The 14173-nt window shown below is 35.8% G+C and overlaps 1 protein-coding gene and 1 long non-coding RNA gene across 7 annotated transcripts; both read right to left on the minus strand.

Moving 5' to 3' along the window:
* Positions 1 to 55: 55 nt before the first annotated feature.
* Positions 56 to 2969, minus strand: LOC106752995. Its single transcript, XR_001375178.2, has 3 exons — positions 2501 to 2969; positions 2225 to 2316; positions 56 to 783 (listed from the first exon to the last, which is right to left on the minus strand). It is a non-coding gene; the product is annotated as an uncharacterized LOC106752995 (long non-coding RNA).
* Positions 2970 to 7387: 4418 nt separating this feature from the next.
* Positions 7388 to 10694, minus strand: LOC106752994 (DNA-directed RNA polymerase III subunit RPC6-like). Of its 6 annotated transcripts, none has more exons than XM_014634777.2 (3): positions 10325 to 10694; positions 8245 to 8315; positions 7388 to 8125 (listed from the first exon to the last, which is right to left on the minus strand). In XM_014634777.2, the coding sequence occupies exon 3, from the start codon at positions 8096 to 8098 to the stop codon at positions 7547 to 7549; it is 552 nt and encodes a 183-aa protein (XP_014490263.1). In that variant the 5' UTR covers positions 8099 to 8125; positions 8245 to 8315; positions 10325 to 10694; the 3' UTR covers positions 7388 to 7546. The 6 variants fall into 6 exon arrangements, with proteins under 6 accessions (XP_014490263.1, XP_014490262.1, XP_022633075.1 ...); XM_014634776.2 differs by having other exon boundaries at positions 8245 to 8445; XM_022777354.1 differs by having other exon boundaries at positions 10209 to 10694.
* Between the last annotated feature and the right edge of the window lie 3479 nt (positions 10695 to 14173).

The raw sequence follows: 14173 nt of genomic DNA on the forward strand, positions 1-14173 counted from the left end.
ATTTAAATGTCGATGATTATTGATTTAATTTTCTTATGATTGTAGAGACCAGAAAAGAGCAAATCAAGAAAATAAATTGCTAATGAAACAGTTAGAGGAAACCGAAGAGAAGCTGAGAAAGAGAAAGCAAACATGCACAATGAACTGCAACGAGAAACACAGCCCAATGTAAACGTGACTATTTTTGCACTGCTATGTTGGATTAGCACAACACTTTATAACTGAAGTTGCTTCTTCTTGATGCTGCTCTTATTGGCAGTGCAATCATGGTTTAAAATGAATATTGCATTATAAACATATCAGGTTATAATTGCCAAGACTATCACTCCGAAGCCCCGCGGGGCCGGAAGAAACTTTCATGGAGGCTGCAAAACCTAAAGAATGCCGAGGAGAAGTAAGTGGAAACCTTAGAGAAGGAACTCGACGCCTTGTTCCGCTATTATAAGAAGCCGTGGCTGACAAAGTACACGTGGAACTGAGTTAGTGCGGTGGTTCACGAAACGCCGTGTCGCAGTTCTGTTGGAGAAGAGTTTCCGCTGTCGAAGTTTGTTGATGAGATTCACAACAGATTGAAAAGGAGAGGTCGGTAACGGCACAATCGTGCTGGTAGAGCCCGTGACTTACGCCACTCTGAAAATAAGGAAACACCAACGTTGAGGGAAGCAAAATCCCACCTTCACTTTTCTCTTATGCTTTCTTAACTTTTATCAGTACTCTGTCACGTAGAGGCTTAATTGCGGTGTACTGCACAACAAACCTCTTCATTATTTTGAATGTTAGTACCTGCAAAATAACCAAATCACAGTAACCAAATCAGTGTGTCATACTGTTTCCAGACCAAGGTAACTTTCCTCTTTTTCACTGCACCCAATCCATTGAATTCTTTTTTTTTTTTTTTCAGAATTCAAGTTGGAGAAACATTGAGCGGATGCATAATAATAAAGTTTTTTATCCTAATGGTATTCCTATTGTACATTGGAAATGCTTGGGAGAACAAATTATCATTTGGCTCACTAAACTATTTAATGACATTTTGAGATAAAAGAAAATGACAAATTAATGAAAGAGTAACATTTCATATCCTATGTATCAAACGAGAGATATTTAAAATTCTGTAAATTACACTGAGATAAAATGTACAAGACACATTAAAAATAATGGGAAAAGGTGGTTAAACATATATTAAGAGAGACTAAGATTGTGGAGAATCAATCTGAATTTCCGTCAACATCTACAATATAATATATTTATCTTTTTTGCGAAAGGTATGCAGAAGCAAAGAAAAATATTTACATGTTTTTTATTAACATGGAAAAAGCATATGATGGAAAAATACGTAGAAGAATTTGCAAAAGAAAGGTGTTAGTTGGGCTTATATCAAACCTATGCAATACATATTTGTTGGATAGCTACTAGTATGAGAACTCTTGGTGGATCTTTAGCTTTTGACCTTAATGCATCTTTAGCATAATAAAATTGATTGTGTAAGCAAGGCAAACAATTCTCCCAACTACTCTTATTTTCAATAAAATGTGAACAATATAGGTTTAATAGCTTTGAATGAGGAATTTGAGATGAAGCATGCAAGAATACGAATATATTATATCTTTCTGATCAGTAACTTGATGTAATATTTCAGTTGTTACAATATCCAATATAAGGTAGTGTGGGCATTAAAGGATTCAACTCAAAAACCAAAGGGATGGAAGTCCATTGTTAAAATACCAAGATATAAAATCATTTCATGAGCTAACACTTAACACTTTCAAATTTTGGGAACTACTTTTTCAAATACTGAATCATATAATTAAACTAAAGTATATGGATGTTATAACCACCCCTGTTTCTGCCCCTGATCTTTCAATTTTTTTTATTAGTACCTTTTCTTGTTGGTAAGTGTCTATAATCAGATTTGGAGATGGTCAACTACAGAAAGTAATCATGACTAAGTTGGGTTAAGTATGTTGCATGCGGTTATCAATTTTTAAAACCACATATTAAATAACCACCTCAAGTTTCCGCCAGTGTTTCAACAACAATTTTTTAATAGTACCCTCTCTTGTCGATGAATGTCTAGAATCAGATTTGGACATGGTCAACTACATAAAGTCATCATCATGTCTAGGTTGAGTATGTTGCTTATATGATGCAGTAAGTTGCTAAAATATGAAGGTTGTGCATATATTGAAAAAAAAGAAAATGGATAAAAAGCACGTATAATTACCATCTTTCATTCATCAATTCTATGCACTTTTGGGCATCCTTCCTATCCTTGAATTTTACCAAAACAACTCCCTGAGGATGATTCTCACATGTCTACAGAAAAAAGGCCAGCATGAGATAAAATTAGAAAACACAAATACAATAGTTGCATGAATATTATTGGTTTGAGTAGTAACACTTCTACAATAAACAAACAATCTCATTTCCAAAACTTGATCAGATAAAGAACTCATGGAAAATGAAAGTCACATTACTAATAGCAAGAATAAAATCTGACATTCATTGTTTTTACAGTAGAGTGGAGTAGGTCACGGGCTGCGCCAACACGATTGCGTCATTACCGACCTCCTCGTTCAATCTGTTGTAAATCTCGTCAACAAGCTTCGACAACGGAAACAACTCTCCTCTAACAGAGCTGCCACAAAGGCGTTTCGTGAACCACCGCTCTGACTCAGTTCGACGTGTACTCTCTCAGTCACGGCTTCCTTATAATAACGGAACAAAGCGTTGAGTTCTTTCTCTAAGGTTTCCGTTTGCTTCTCTACGGCATTCTTTAGATTTTGCAGCCTCTGTGCAAGTTTCTTTCGGCCCTGCGAGTGGTGCTCCCCCGGAGTGGTAGTCTTGGGAATCTTGACACGATTGGAACTGAAATCTTGAGAAGAAAGTGGTGTTCCGGGAAGAAATGAATAAATTTTAGAATATAAACCCAAAAAAGGTAATGAAATTTGTTTTTGGCGCAAAACTTGGCGCGTCCTATTTTCAGGCATTCGAATCTGTTTTTGGGGTATCCGAAACATGTTTTCAACCGTTTTAACCCTATTACAATTGGGTGTTTACAACTGGGTATCCGAAACATGTTTTCAACCATTTTAGCCCGATTACAATTGGGTGTTTAAAACCTGTTTTCAACTGTTTAGGAATATATCATGAAATAATCCAATTATTATTTCATAAATTTTATTATTAATGTTTATTAAAATTTTAGTTTTCTCATATCTTAAAACTTATATGCATTAAATAGGAACTTAACTTAAAAGAATATATCATTGAATTGTTACTTAATAACCATAATAGTATAATTGGATAAAACTCATCATAAATATCTTTTGAAAAAAAATTAAAAAAATCATAAATTAAAATTTATTTATAATGAAATTTGTAACGCCTCGATAACTTACAGGGATAGTTGACTACCCTACACATCAACACAAAGTTTTCCAGTATGCTTTGTCTTCACTCGCACACTTTTCGAGAAAATTTCCTAGAAGGTCACCCATCCCAAGGATCACATCCAACCCTTCCAACGGAAGTCACACCAAATTGACCTTGAACCTGCGTTCGACTACTTCAAGCGGACACCCCACACAAACAATAAGGATAAGCTACCATATTCATCATTTAATACAACTCAACACACCAATTATTAGTTAACAAAGTAATATGGTTAACATGGCATGTTCAATTAAGTACACCAAAACCAATAAATACAGACAATACACATTGTCTCTTTGTACTCTCTCATATAAAACTTGTTCACAAAAAACAGGACACCTGTTCACCAAAACAAGATAGTTTGAGTCATCCTCCATCGTAGCTTCAGATCTATCTCCCCTGTTCCTCGAGACTTATGAGTAAAAACTCTGCTACTTTCACAACGGACAATATACTTAGCTCGATTGGAAAACCTACGGGCGAGACATCCTACTCTTTCTACCATCTCGAAAGAGGAAAGAGTGACACTCGAACCTTGTCTTTTCTACCGTCTCATATAGACAAAGAGACCTACCTTTCTACCCTCTCGAAAGAGGAAAGGTATTACCTCAGTTTTTACACCAACATGATGAGAGTACATATAACTATATCAGTACTTTTGGAACTACTAGTATGTTAGTATTATCACACATTTTTAATCACTCTAATATGCATTTATGTCAAAACTCATAATATTCTATTACAGCCAAAGTCATATATAAAATATCAAAACGAATAATCGAACCGATTAATCAATACTCTAACTCGTACTCATGCACCTACGCATAGAAACTAAAAATTAAAACGCTTTTTCTCCAATTTTTTTATATAGCCTTTACTGGTCGCTTTTTATTGTTTAACCCTTTCCATTTTGCAAAAATGCACCTGGTCAACTAGGTTGAAAAGTCAACTGTAGAAGCAAATTGGGCTAAAGAGATAAATTAGGCTTAAATGAAAAATTTGTTGTTCTGGTTGGGTTGCTGCAAAAAACGGGTGCTTAAATGGGCTGCACATGATTAGTAAATGGGATTGGGCTGTTGCACCTGTTGGGCTGATTTGATGCATTGGGCTTATGCAATTCAGATGGGGGCGGTGCTCCCTCCACCTCCCCGTTTTCTCCCTCCACCTCCCCTTCCTCTTTTACCCCTCACTCTATCTTTCTATTCCTAATTTATTCTTCAGTAAAAATTTATTTTTTGGGTTAAAATATTATAATTTTTATCCACTCCCCACACACAACCTATTCATTCTCTATTACGTTCATGCTCTCATTCTTACTCTTTCGTCTTAGGAATTCTTTCTCTTCCCTTTCTTTTGGTGTGAGAGTTTGGTGAGTGAAAAGTTTGTGAGGGTAACAAACTTCAATCTTTGTGTTGCTCGAATGTGATAGTGGACTCTATCAACGATTTAAGAAAAGTTTGTGAATAAGCGGCGAGGTACGTAACCATAAATTAACCTAGAAAACCCTTAAACGAATGTGAGCATCCGTCGACAGATATCGACATCCGTTTCAGGGCCAAACAGATGTGTGACATCCGTTCAGGCTTGGACGTCTTCCTCCTCATACACACACACATAAAACCTCACAACAAAACAACAACAGAAACCTCACGTACACACAGAAAAGCAGAAAGCAACACAACCTTAAACATTATATTACATACATTTACAAAACAAGCTTGTATCATGCGGAAGAAACAAAGAAACAAACCTCTCGTAGACCAAGAGGCAAAAACGAAGCACCAACCACCGAGGACACCGTCGCACACACCCGTCACACCGCCACACACAGTCATCGCACCGCCTCACACATCAAAAGCTACAAAGCACCACGAAATGCACAAATGGAAGAGAGGACTCAGAGAGTTAGGAGTAAGAGTTTTAGAAAATGAAACGGATTTTGGAGTGAGAAGGGGAGGTTGGGCTGCTATTACCGTGAGTGAAATAGAAAAGTAGAAAGTACAAATCTAGGGTTACTTAATTAAATAGGGTTAAAAAGTAAAAAATAAAGTAAAAAAGTTAGAAAAAAAGTTATTTTTATAATTTAAAAAAGGTTTAATGTCTCCGTAGGCCCCCTCTTTTGGTCTAGAATTTCAAATAGGTCTCATTTCTTTCGGCGTCTCAATTGGGTCCTCTTTTTTGTAAAATTGATCCAATTAAGGGCCTACCATCAAATTACACTAACAGTCATTTAAGTATTGCTTACGTGGCATTATAAACAAATTTTGAATTAAAAATTATGAGTGCATAATGGTGTAATCAACTTTTTGGAAGGGTAAAGTGGGAATAATAAAAAACTTTAAGTGTAGAATGTAATTGAAATTGGGGAAAAAATTGGGGGTAGGGTTCCTATGAGGAACAAATTAGCGTTCTTTCTTTCTTATGTTCGAAGCGCGACATTTTCTCTTTGAATAACATCTAGTTGGAAGCAAGGGTGCATGTGTGGGTTCTTGGAAGAAGTCGAAGCACGAAGTGAAGTGTGGGTTCTTATGTCGTTTGAAGCGTTTTACTGTTTAACTTCTTCTAGTTGTGTGCAGCTTGCAAAATATTCAAGGTTTCATGTGGGATGAGGAAAAGCTTAATCATGAGTTGAAGAAATACATGACGAGATCTTTCCAAGACATCAAGGCAATGTGCAAGATGCATAATTGTGACTTGTGAATGGGAGCCTTCACTCTTGGAGTCAACAGTGTTGCTCATGCTACTCTTCTTAGAGGTTGGGAAGCTTAGGTTCTGCACCTGCAAAAGTAAGATTATGGTTGTGATTTCTTTAATCTAGGTTTAATCCAAGTCTAATTAGTCAAGTAGAAGGCATTAGAGAGTTGCCAATAAACTTCGCTTGCATATGCTATTGAATAGTTAATGTAATAAACATGAATCACCTCTCAACATAAAAGACACGACTCAATGGAGTTCTCCCATATATTAGCATCGGTGTTAGATTGTCCAAAACTCATTCTCCGTCCTTCAAGCATGAGCATAGTCTTCACACTGTCGTAGGTCACCAGCTCTACAAGCACGATTGTGTCGTTACCGACATACTACCCGCGATTGAAGAAAGAAGAAAGAAACAAAAATTTACCTTTCGCTCCTTTTTACCTTCAATCAATAAACAATTTAAAAATATATGTATGTACATGTAGGCGTGTCAATCTATTACTATCCAAAAAGGAAAGGGGTCGACAACTTCAAAAAAGAAGGAAAGATGAGTTAAAGAAGAAGTTTATGTCTAATGAATGTTGATGGTATGTTATGTGAATATCATTTCTTTCCCATAAAATCTTTTACTACTTTTGGTAGATAATAGTCACAAGTAATTTTATTTAATTTTACTTTATTGTACTATTTTTTATAAAGTTATTAACGAGTTTCCCGCTCTCCATACAATATATAAACAAAATACTAAAATTCTAGTACATGAAAATTTTTAATATATAAACTTAATAGGCATATAGGCATCAGTGCTGTAAAACAAAATACAATAAAAAATACACAATTTCCATCTTTTTTTTTTGGTACAGAATGATGACAAAAATTGCATTTGTATCATCAAGATCCATTCTTCTCCTGAGAGAAATGGGAGCAACTAAAATGCCCAGGAAATAAACAAACAAGCTTTACTTTTACTTTGTTAATAATAGAGTTTAAATTATAACAGAGAAAGAAATAATGTTCATCTTATAATATCAGCCATTATAAGCTCCAGCAGATTCCGAACAAATAAGAGAAAAAGATAAGAAAAAGGCTCCCTTATTTGAAACAAAAGAACTTTAGGAAAATCAATTACTTTTGAAGCACCACATTGAGAAAAAAAAATCAAAAAAATGGATTATATAGTAAAAGAAACCCAAAAGTCAAAATTAAAAAGTGTCGTATAATAAACCTAAAACTAAGAAAGAACTGGGGACAACAATTAAAAGTCCAACCGTTTCTGATAATATTGACAGTGTGTTGGGTATATAATACCATTGGGTGTACAAAATTTAATCCTAGGACAAACCCCACAAGGAATAGAAGCCATGGCACCAACTTTGACATTGGTGCCTACCTTTTTCGCCAGCCTAAAACAAACTTAACCAGCAGGAACAGATGAAAAATCCCCAAAGCCAGTGCTGTTCACCTCTTTTAACTTATTTTCCATAACCAAAACTTTCAAAATTTGTTCCACTTGTCCTGGACTGACTCCCCCAGGAAAAACCTCACTTCCTAAGGTTTTAGTCCACTCGAGGATTGCATCGCGGGTAGCGATCTTTTTACGGGAAATAAGCTTCAAGCAGACATCAGACAGAGCATCGATGAGTTGTGTGTCGAGCCTGCCTTCAGTATACCACTCTCCACCAGTGATCTCCTTAGAGGGCTCGAATTCCATGGCCATCAACACCTTCTTGGACTTGTTTTGAATGTTCACAACTTCCTTGATAAGAGTCTTGGAGATTAGCAACTTGATGGATTTCTTCAAAATGCTGTCAGGGATGTTGGTTTCTCTTTTGATGTCCCCTTGCCATATCCCCATCTCCTTCTTCCCGCGAATGATATTGTAAATCACCCGCTCCTCGTTCGTCATCGACGCAGAGAGTGTGGAAGCCAGGTCTTGGCGCTTGCGTTTCCCTTGCAAGATATTCATCGTTCTTTATGACACTAAGTCTGAAAACTGTGTATACAAAACATTCAAACGCAAATATACGATTTTGTAACTTGGAATGATTGTGTTTTGAGTAAAAAATCTCAAAGATCAAGGGAATATAACCTAAACATGATAGCACAACATACCTCGTAATGGTTATCACAATGTCCGACACTGACGGCGTAATCTGAAACTCCCGTTGCTTGCTTTCTCGTCACTGCACGGTTACGCTAATTGAGTTTAGGTCAAGAATATTATATTTAATGGCTAATGGGGCTTGGGCGAATATGGGTTTTGTTCTCTTTTTCTTTTTAAGTGTTGCTCCCTCCATCACCATCAAATGTTCCCTGCACATCCCCAAAAGTTTTTTAATTACAAAAGTACTGTTAAACAACTCGATTTGGTCGCAAAAAAGAGAACAAAACCTTAGTTTCCCCACTAATGTAGTAGAAGGGAAAACCTCGGGATCAATACAAGGACTCAATTAAAATTAAGCTTAAAGGGTGTGTTCACTTGAGGGTAATCGGAGGTGATTGGAGGAGAGTGATTGAGTGAATTTGAGGATAATATTTTTTGTTGTTTATTTGAGTGGATTTGGAAGTAAACGAGAATGAATTTTGAAGTAAATTTTTTTAATTTGTCATATAAACTAAATCTTACACCAATTCTCACAAACTTTATTTCAAAATTCACTCTAGTTTATCTCCAAATTCACTCAAATAATCTTTTATTTTATTTATTATTAACTAACTAAAAGACAAAGTAAGGAAATTAAAAGTAAAAGACATGTAATTTAAAAAATAAAAAATAAACTAGAATATGTTGAAAGAAAGAAAAAAAAATGAAGTAAAAGAAAAAAATAGAAATCTAAACTACTAAGAAATAAACCTAAAATGTAAAGAAAAAAATGGTATGAGACAAGATCCAACAGTGCTATATTCAACAAATATAAAAGGTAAGAAATCTAAATGCTAAATGACATGAACCTATATGAAATGATACAATGACAGGATGAACCTGATATGGACAGTGAAAGAATGGTAAAATGAAGTGAAAAGTCAAAGTTGAATGAATCATGAGTAAACAACCTAAAATCTAAGAAATTAAAATCTAAAATCCAATTATCAGAACTCTAAAAAAAATGTCAATTCAAAACATTAAGCAAAGAAAAATGTCAATTCAAAACATTAAGCAAAGAGAAAACAATATAAGTGGACGAAGAATTACTAAATCAGAATCTACAACACCTAAAAATATTACTCAAACACTAAATCATTGATTAGATTCATGAATTGGAATCCAAAATGCAAGGATTAGTAAATCATAGTATTTATTTGCAACTCAGGAAGACATCATGTAAAGGTATACCCTCTTTCGGGTAATTAAGTCCCAATTCAGAACTTAGTTTATGCAAATGCATACTCTCTGTAACAAACCATAGCAAATGTGACTCTAATGCAATCTTTTAATCAATATCAGATGCACAACATAACCAAAATGCAATTAAACATACAATCTACTCTAAGAACCTGTAAACTCCTAATGAAAATAGACTAGCGTAAACAACTCATCATAAGCAAAAATCTGGAATCAAGAAACTAACTAAGCTTGCAATCAAATAAAAGAACCTAATTACAATCTACCTAATCAGATCTGATATCAATTGAATTCAAAACAAAACCAGAAATTGAATGAAACTGCTGGAAGAATTAGAAGAGCAATGTGTATCACCTAAAATTGAAGTAAACTCATAAAACCTAAATGTAGAAACAAAGATTGATGCTAAATCAAGAACTATCAAATGCATAAAACTAATTTCAACCGACAGAAATCAAAACCACGGAAACTATCATTATCTAAACATTTAACAGTTTAAAAGCACAACAGAAACTTTAGGAAGCGTAAAATCTGCATAAAACTCCTAAACAGAACCAGAATCTTGAACAGAAAGTAAAACATCACAATGTAATTGGACTAAATTGAATTGAAAACAGAAAATTACAAAAGAAAGCACCGTAAAAGCAACGCCGAGATGCTCACGGGCTGTCACCCCGTGTGTCTCGATCAAGAATTGTCAAATATACACTACGAAATGCGCATAAACCCTTACTATGACTATCTCGCACAACTCTCTCACGGAGCCTCTCACCTTCCGCTCGCTACTCTCTATTTACAGATAAAGCCCCTTTACATAGGGTCAGAAGCAGAAGGAAAGAAAAGGGAAACCTTGATACTTAGCGCTTCGCGATTCTTCCAATCGGACGCTTCTCCTTTTCTTCCTCACACGTGCACTGAGAAGTAACTCGAGCTTACTTCATCTTCTCATTTCTTCTCCCGTAAAGCCCTGGCTTGAGAGGGTTTTTTGCTTCTCATTTTGGACAAAATGAACTGTGCACAAGCTTATTTCCAAGTTGCAGCAACTTTCCACCAGAACGCACAGCTTCATTAATTGGAGCCCAAACCACGCCAGCGGCCCAACTTGTGCAATAATCCAGTCTCTTCATCTGAAGGGTTGCTCCTCCACCACGTTTCCACCCTTCACCTCCCCATTTTGGGTGTTCCCTCCACCACCACGGCTTGTCCCCTCTACACAAATTTTTTAGGTTTAATCTTTCAAAAGTGTCTATTTTCGTCCAGAATCTTAAATAGGTTTCTTTCTTTTTCAACATCTTAATTAAGTCCTTATTTTCTTAAAATTAAATTAAACAGAACCTTTCTGTCAAATTGAGATGACGCCGTTAAGATCGTGTATTTTTTTATTATGTGACATTGAAAATATGACTGAATTGTATTTTTTTCATTTTTGAATTAAAAAATGAAGTATATTATGCTTATTTCATTTTTTAATTCAAAAATCAAAAAAATACAATTCAGCCATGTTTTTTAATACCACGTAATAAAAAACTACACTGTCAGCATATCTTCTTAACGGTGTCATCTCAATTTGACGGAAAGACCCTAATTGATTCAATTTTACAAAAATAAGAACTCAATTGAGTCGTCGAAAAAGAAAGAGACCCATTTGAAATTCTGGACGAAAATAGGAACCTTAAGACATTAAACCAAATTTTTAATTACAAAAGTAGCATTTTTTTTTTACTTTTAACTCTGTCTATTTACTTTATTCTGAAACCTTAAATTTCTAGTTATTTTTACTCACCCATTTTCACTCAGCCTCATCTCTTCCCCACACTCTCCCAAGTCTCACTTTCTCTCTTTCCAGATTTTCACCCTCTCGAACTCTCACTAGATCCGTTTCTTCCCATCTCTCAACTCTTACTTCTCTTCTTCATATCTGTTTGGTTCTCCTCCATATTCCTATCTCCATATCTATTTGGTTTCTTGGTACGATGGTGTGGCTTTTCGTGATGTGGGGTGTTTGCGATGGTCATTCGACAATGCAGCGTTTCCAGACGATAATGAATATTTTATAACTAATATTTTATGACTAACATCATAAAAAATAATTTTATTGACATTGATAAAAAAATTATAAATGATATCAATGGAAACATATATCATTAATGTTGGTAAAAAAAATGTTTGCAAAATAAATCTAGAAATGTTAACATAAGAGATTCATTATTGTTAGTAAAATATGTTAAAGTATATATATCTCATTTCAAAATGATAACCGAATAAAAAAACGAAAAATGTATACATAAATTAATTAAAAAAAATTTCAAAAGTTCAAAATTCTCTATTATTTAATCATAATTTAAAATTTTCTAAATTTAAATGATCAAATTCCTCTCTTAAAGTTTTAAAATTTCAATATTTTAATTTTTTTTATTTACATGATTATATAAAATGTTTCAACCTTTTTATAAAACTAACTATCATCCACAATATTTTTTCTGACACATTGGGACATATATTTTTTTCTCATGTATCAACATTTTTTTTTTGTGTGAGATTGCTTAACTCTTCGTAAGTTGGTGTGAGTAAGATAAATTGTTAGAGAATTGAAAGAGAATTTCACATAAGGAAATTGAAAGAAAACTGTGCATTACTTCGAATAGCAAAAGACAATGTAGCTTTTATACAATGTATCCGTAACAGAAACGAAAAATAGAGAAAACCAGAAAAGCTAACGGGTAAAAGCTAACGGTTTTAATGATGTTTGACTTGCTACACAATACACCTCCTCAAGTCTAACATTCACATAGAGATCTTACTCCAATTTCTTTCCTTAACCAACCGAACCTCTCAATACTCATAGCCTTCGTAAATGCATCTGCCAATTGGGTTTTAGTGTTGCAATACACTAGCTCAATTCTTCCTCTACTCACCAAATCTATGAGGAAGTGATACCTTACTTCTATATGTTTTCTTCTACCGTGACTCACAGGATTTTTGGAGAGGTTAATGGCAGATACATTATCTATCAACAGCTGCAATGGTGTTTTCACAGGAATCGTCACCTTTCTCAGCACCTCCTCCAGCCATACCGCCTGACAGGCTGCGTAACTCATGTTATATACTCAGCTTCGCAACTGGACAAAGCCACCACTGGTTGCTTTTTGGAACACCAAGAAATGGGAGACCCATTTAGCATGAACAAGTAGCCTGATGTGCTCTTTCTGTCAACACAATCTCCACCATGGTCTGAGTCTGTGAACCCAACAAGTTCTAGGAATTCTCCATCAGTTTTGCGTCTTCCAACTGGGAACAAAATGCCAAAGTCTGCAGTGCCTTTGACGTACCTCAACACCCTCTTAGTTGCAAGCATGTGCGTCTTCTTTGGTTTCCCCATGAACCTGCTTATCAGCCCCACACTGAACGATAGATCTGGTCTACTATTGCACAAGAGTCGTAGTGAACCTACAATCTGCTTAAACATGGTCTCTTCAGCCTTTGCTTCATTCTCATCATTCGTCAGTTTTAAATTCATCTCTATTGGACTCCTTGCTGAGTTGCATCCCGACATATTAAATCGTTCCAGCAGCTCCTTAACGTACTTCTTCTAATGCAAGATCAAACTTGCTGCATAGCTGAATTCCATACCCAAAAAGTAGCTCAACTTTCCCAAGTCTGTCATCTCAAACTCTGACTGCATAAGCTTCTTCAACCCATTTATGTGCACTGGATTTGAACCTGTGATAAGTAGATTATCCACGTACAGACAAATGATCAGCAATGCGTCTTCCTCACCTCTTCTTACGTACACACCGTGTTCCACAACACATCTCGTGAAACCAAGTTTAAGCAAGAATGCATCTATGCGTTTGTTCCAAGCTTTGGGAGCTTGCCTCAACCCGTATAGTGCTTTCCTCAACCTGTACACATAATGCTCTTTACCTTTGCAAATGAATCCAGGTGGTTGCTGGATGTACACTTCTTCTTCCAGTGGACCATGGAGAAACGCAAACTTTACTTCAAGCTGAAACAAAGACCACTGTCTCGCACAGGCTACTACTATCACCAACCGAATGGTCTCCATTCGAGCAACCGGTGCAAAAACTTCATTGAAGTCTAAGCCTTGTCTCTAAAGGAAACCCTTTGCCACCAAACGTGCCTTGTACCTCGAGACAGGTCCATCAGGCCTCAACTTTCGCTTGAACACCCATTTCACTCCAATACTCTTCTTCTTGGCAAGAAGGTTAACAAGCTGCTAAGTTTCATTCTTCTCTATGGATTTTGAGAATGGCCCAGCACTGTTCACCTGGGATGGTGAAGGCCCAATGCCTCTGCTGGCCCAGCCGATTCATTTAGAATCTGATGTTGCTTTGTACGTGTGGCATAAGCTGAAAAGAAAGAGTAGAAGAGAGAGAGCGAGACAGCAGAGCGTCAGAGGCGATGGAGAGAGAATGCGTCGGAGTCGCCGTTAACGGTGTTCCGGCACGGCGGTTGCCGAAGATGAAGAAGAAGAAAGGATAGATCGGGACGAGGTGAGTAAGAAAAACGTATTCTTTTCTATTATTAACATGAAAATATTCTAAGATTGTTTGTACATCATACTTCTGAAAAAGATGGAAGCAACTCTATATATAGAGTTCCATGGGGGAAGGGGAAAAAACAAAACCGGTAAAACGAACTAACTGTCGTGAGACAGTTAGGGGAATCAGAATGATT

This window comes from Vigna radiata, unplaced genomic scaffold, assembly GCF_000741045.1.
Source record: "Vigna radiata var. radiata cultivar VC1973A unplaced genomic scaffold, Vradiata_ver6 scaffold_122, whole genome shotgun sequence".
NCBI classification, from domain to species: Eukaryota; Viridiplantae; Streptophyta; class Magnoliopsida; order Fabales; family Fabaceae; genus Vigna; species Vigna radiata.